The 4948-nt window shown below is 29.6% G+C and overlaps 1 protein-coding gene across 1 annotated transcript; it reads right to left on the reverse strand.

The window, feature by feature from the left end:
- On the reverse strand, positions 1555-4901 carry LOC107613720 (1-aminocyclopropane-1-carboxylate oxidase homolog 1). Its single transcript, XM_016315842.2, has 3 exons — positions 4261-4901; positions 3085-3412; positions 1555-1999 (listed from the first exon to the last, which is right to left on the reverse strand). The coding sequence occupies exons 1-3, from the start codon at positions 4797-4799 to the stop codon at positions 1748-1750; spliced, it is 1119 nt and encodes a 372-aa protein (XP_016171328.1). The 5' UTR covers positions 4800-4901; the 3' UTR covers positions 1555-1747.

A 4948-nucleotide genomic window follows, 5' to 3' on the forward strand; every position in this document is an offset into this window, starting at 1 on the left:
AATCAAAGAAAATAATTGAAAGAAATTTCGATGCAGAAAGAAATTATTGTTAGAAGAGAATGAGGAGTGATGAAGATGATTGAAATGAATCAAGTTAAAATAGGTACCCTTGAAGAGAGGTAAAAAGGTTTTGAACCGAAAAGCCCATTAAAGCATGGGCAAACATTCCATATTCCTAAGAAAATGTGCAAACTGTTTTAGAAACTGTGTAACTGTCTTTTCAAAATTCTTAATTTAAAATATGGAACATGACTAGCACGTGATCAAGTAAAACTTATCATTTAATTTTCTAAAAAATGAGTTTTAAAAGGCAATTTGTTAGTACAAAAGTTCGACTAGTTGTGAAATTCAACTATGATAAAGTTAGGTGTCAACTGCACCATACATGATGTAAGTCGAGTCGAGAAATCACTAGGGTTAAAATGTGTTAATTGCACGAGGTGCAATTCGATAGAACATGGGGCTTGAAGACCAAGATAAACATAAGGACGTGGGGTGGTCACCTTGGAGAAAAAGATCCTTCACAGTCAAGGCAATGTCGTGGGTCGTGAGGTCCTGAGAAAAAGGGAGAAGATAGATCGTGGGAAGAGAGAAACATTCTACAAGTCTATCCTTGTGGTCTATAAATAAGAGAAGTTCAGAAGAAATCTAGGACTTCAATCTGAACATGTCATCATCACACAAAACTCTGCAAAAAATCCAAGTCACATTGACGCCAAGAAAAACTATGGAGTGTAAGTGCATGTGAGTGTCTGGAGCCTACTTTTCATTTATTTCCTTTGCTTTTCTTTTATTTTCAATTTATTTTTACTTCTTTTCTTCAAGCACATTGCTTTCTTTCAATTCCAATTTTATTTTCTTATCTATTTAAAGCTTTCATTTATTTTATATTTCCTTTTATTTTAATTCTTTATATTATTTGCCACAGTTTAATATCATTGAGTATTTCATACATTTTTTCGATACAAAGACTAAGTAAATCGCTAGTCGAGTCTACTTTTTTTCAAAAAAGTCGTATCTGCTCCCCGAACTAAAATATTGATACAAGTTTGATTCAACACCCTGTCAAAATTACCAAAAATCAAGTGAAACAATATAAAATAAAAAAGACATAAAAAAAATAAAATATAAAAGAAAAAACAGAGACAGTATTTTGACTATTTAACCATCCGAGTACTAGCGATAATAAACATCTTCCCAAAAGCTTAAATTGATTTTGGGATTCACCAAGGATCGAACTCTTGACCTTTCGGATCTAGCGCTCTAATACCATGTCATAATACCACTCATCCCAAAAGCTTCAGCTGATGGAAAAAAGTAACACTAATGATTATATATCTAATACTCACTAAACCTCCATTGTACACATTGTATAAATATCCCATTAGCTCCTCATACTTTCCCTAGTTATAATATATCTAAATGTTTCTTGTTGGGATGATGAGCAATAAAATCAGACTCTATTATGCTTATGTAATAATTTATCAGACAAATATATAGTGCTTATTATATTATATAATAACCAAGGAAATTTTCAACTAAAAAATATACCTCTAATAGAATAGATATAGTTGTTAGATACCATAAATCTGTAGTCCAAGAACAGGATTAGTATTCATATAATTTTTTTGTTTTTTAAATATAATGAATACTTCCAACATATATATCTAGTTTATGCAATTTCAATTACATTGCTAACTGCTAATTGCTAACCAAACCAAGACACCTTTATTCAAAAATTCTCAACTTAAATCCTAAAGTCTTCAAGAGGACTGTTTCCAAGGCCTTTTGCAGTAAAGTAGGCTGCATACTCTGCAATTGTGGTATTTTTAAATTTTGGAGGATTGTTTTTAGATAACAATTCTTTTATCGGGCTGACAAGCTTTGTTGATGCATTGAGATTGTTGTAGCCAAAAAAACACGCAATAGATACTCTTGGACCACTTCTACTTGCCAGCACTCTATGTTGAACACTTTTAAATCTGTCATTCGTTAGTAGCTACAGTTGAAGAAAAATACCAATTAGCTTAAGTACTTGTGCACTAGCAAATTGTCCAAGTCTTTTCATGCATTTTGAGCTTTTTATTGGTATAAAGTAATAACTAATGTTAGAACTTAAAGCTGGAATCATGGAAAAAATTTGTTTATTGATAAATGCAAGACTAACATTAAGAGTTAACTACTAAATCGGTATTTAAAAGATCCGGACAATGATAAAATAATATTTAAAAGACGTTATTGACAAAAAAACTCTAGATAATTTTAAAATCAGACAAAAAGTGATCAAATGTCAATTACTATCGTTTCTGTTAATGAGAAATGTTGAAGTGGCTAACAAAATACATGCCATTTGGTTATTTTTGTCAGAATTTTTATAAATAAGAATTTAGTGATCTTTTTATCAATAACTTCTTTAAAATTTCATTTTGTCAGCGTCTGAAATTTTGAGTATCAATTTAGTAATTAATTCCTAATAATAAATATAAAGCACAAACAACATACATATACAAGTGCATTAAAATACCTTCTACGGTAGACATTCTTAATTTAGTACTATGTCTTAATAACAATGTTAATGCCTTTTCTCTACCATACATATGTAAGTAACGAGACAACAGATGTAAACAACATCCACAATAACTTTTACACAAAGATAAAGTATGAACACACTAAATAGAGTATGATATTCATGTTTTTGAAACGAGTTCATTTTAAGAATTAACTTTTTTTTATCAACATTAGTCAAATTTTTTAATTTTAAATTCTAAGTCTTAAATTTTATATTTCAAATTCTAATCCAAAATTTTAAAATTTCCAAAAATAAAAATTAAAAGAAATAATTTTACAAAAAAAAATGGACTAAGATTGATTATTTAAAAATTGATCTTTGTACTTTTTTTAAAAACATCATAATATCTGACCCAAAAAAAATACTTGTTTTATACATAATGTTTAGCTATTTTTTATTTTATTAATTTAAAGACGACTCAAAGATACACTAAATATCATATCGAATATTTGTGTTGGTATAATGTATGTTACGCTATAATTTATCATATGCAAAAAGAATAATAAAAAACTTGCCTGTAGAAGATCACCAATATTAACCACTAAAGTTCCAGGTACAGGGCGTATATCGATCCATTTGTCATTATGAAGAATCTGGAGGCCACCAATATGGTCTTGGAGAAGCACAGTAATAAAAGTGCCATCAGAATGTTTGGTGGTTCCCATAGTGAGTTCTGGCTCAGGACAAGGAGGATAGTAATGGCCAGCACAAATAATTTGATCAGTACAACCCAATTCCATGTCTCTTAAATAGTTTGAATGCAGATTTAGAGATTCTGAGAGTAATTCAAAGAGTGTGATCCCCAATTTCATAACATTATTGCCATATTCTAGCAGTATATCCCTATAAAGAAATGACATGATCAATCAGCAAGTAAATAGATATAGGATTCAAATTGGTATCCTTATTTTTTTGTGTAACTATGCAAGAGAATAAAATAGAACACTATAAATAAGAAAAACTATCAAAAAATTACTTTAGCGACTATTTATTTTGTTTTTAGTGACAACAAAAGTAACTGCTAATATATTTAATGTTGATTAGATATTAGTCGTCTTATACTTTGTCGCTAAAAATTTTAGCGACAATTATATAATTGTCGGTATAAACTTTTTTAATATCCGCAAAAAATATATAATTGTCATTATAACATATAATAATAACTGCAAATATATAATTATCACGAAAACATAAGATAAATAAGACATACAATTGCCATTATGTTATTATGTTATTGCCACTAAAAATTTGTCAAACAAAATATTTTTTGTTGTAATATAAAAATACAAAATATATCAATTCAATATTAAAAAAACAAATATCTATGTTTATATGTCTCCATCTCCGTATATTCTCTCAAAACATATATATGTTGGACTACACTACGTGTACACCAAAATTAGTTACCAAAGTCAGTCACCAGTATAAAATACATGTTGGAATGTAAATATACGTTAAAAATAAATTAAATCATACATATATTTATACACAAATATATTGGTGGTTGATTTTAGTGACTAATTTTAGTGTACGAATAGCATTTTTGATATATGTTTGTATTGGATTCTATTGCTTTTTGTATAACTTCATTTTTAGTTCCAAACACATCCTAATTGAACATACCAAGATCTCAAGGGTAAAAAATTTGAAACAGTACGCATATAAATGAAAGAATATGAACATAAATATACCTGCATACTTCTGGCAAGTCTTGAGGTTTGCCAATGAGAGGAACTAATTGGCATCCAAAAGTATCTCTCCAATTCAGTGCTGATGAAGTATAAAGATCAAAATTACTATTATAAAAAAATGGCTTCGTATTATCACGGCTATATACCTCTTTCTTAACCTCAACATCTTGTTCAAAGAACCTTTTAATCCCCTCTTTCATCTCCTCAAGAACACTCCCAGGGATGCCATGATTTACCACTTGGAAGAAACCCCATGTCTCAGATGCTTCCCTTATTCTTGAAATAACTTGTTGGCGTGTGATTGGATCTTTGGCAACACCTTCAAGATCTATGACAGGAATCAGGCTGTGCTCTGTGTTGGAGGAATCTGGGAATTTATCAAGTGGATGATAAAACATAGTTGGAATCTTTGTAACACCTCCATCAACAAGAGCCTTAACACCGCCTTTTGTGTCATCAAATGCCTTCAGTTCACTCATCCTATCATCACAATTATTGATCATCTTCACTATTGTGCCTTCTGCTTCTTCACTTTCCATCTTCCTTAATGACCTATAATTTTTTTTTGGTGTCTTCTTAGTGGCCTATAATGTTCAACATGTTATAGATCCTGCTAGATAAGGTTATAAAAAATAATCATGGAAATAATAATTTTTAAATAGTTATTTTACTAAGATATTAATTTCAT

This window comes from Arachis ipaensis, chromosome B08 (genome assembly GCF_000816755.2).
Source record: "Arachis ipaensis cultivar K30076 chromosome B08, Araip1.1, whole genome shotgun sequence".
In the NCBI taxonomy this organism is placed as follows: Eukaryota; Viridiplantae; Streptophyta; class Magnoliopsida; order Fabales; family Fabaceae; genus Arachis; species Arachis ipaensis.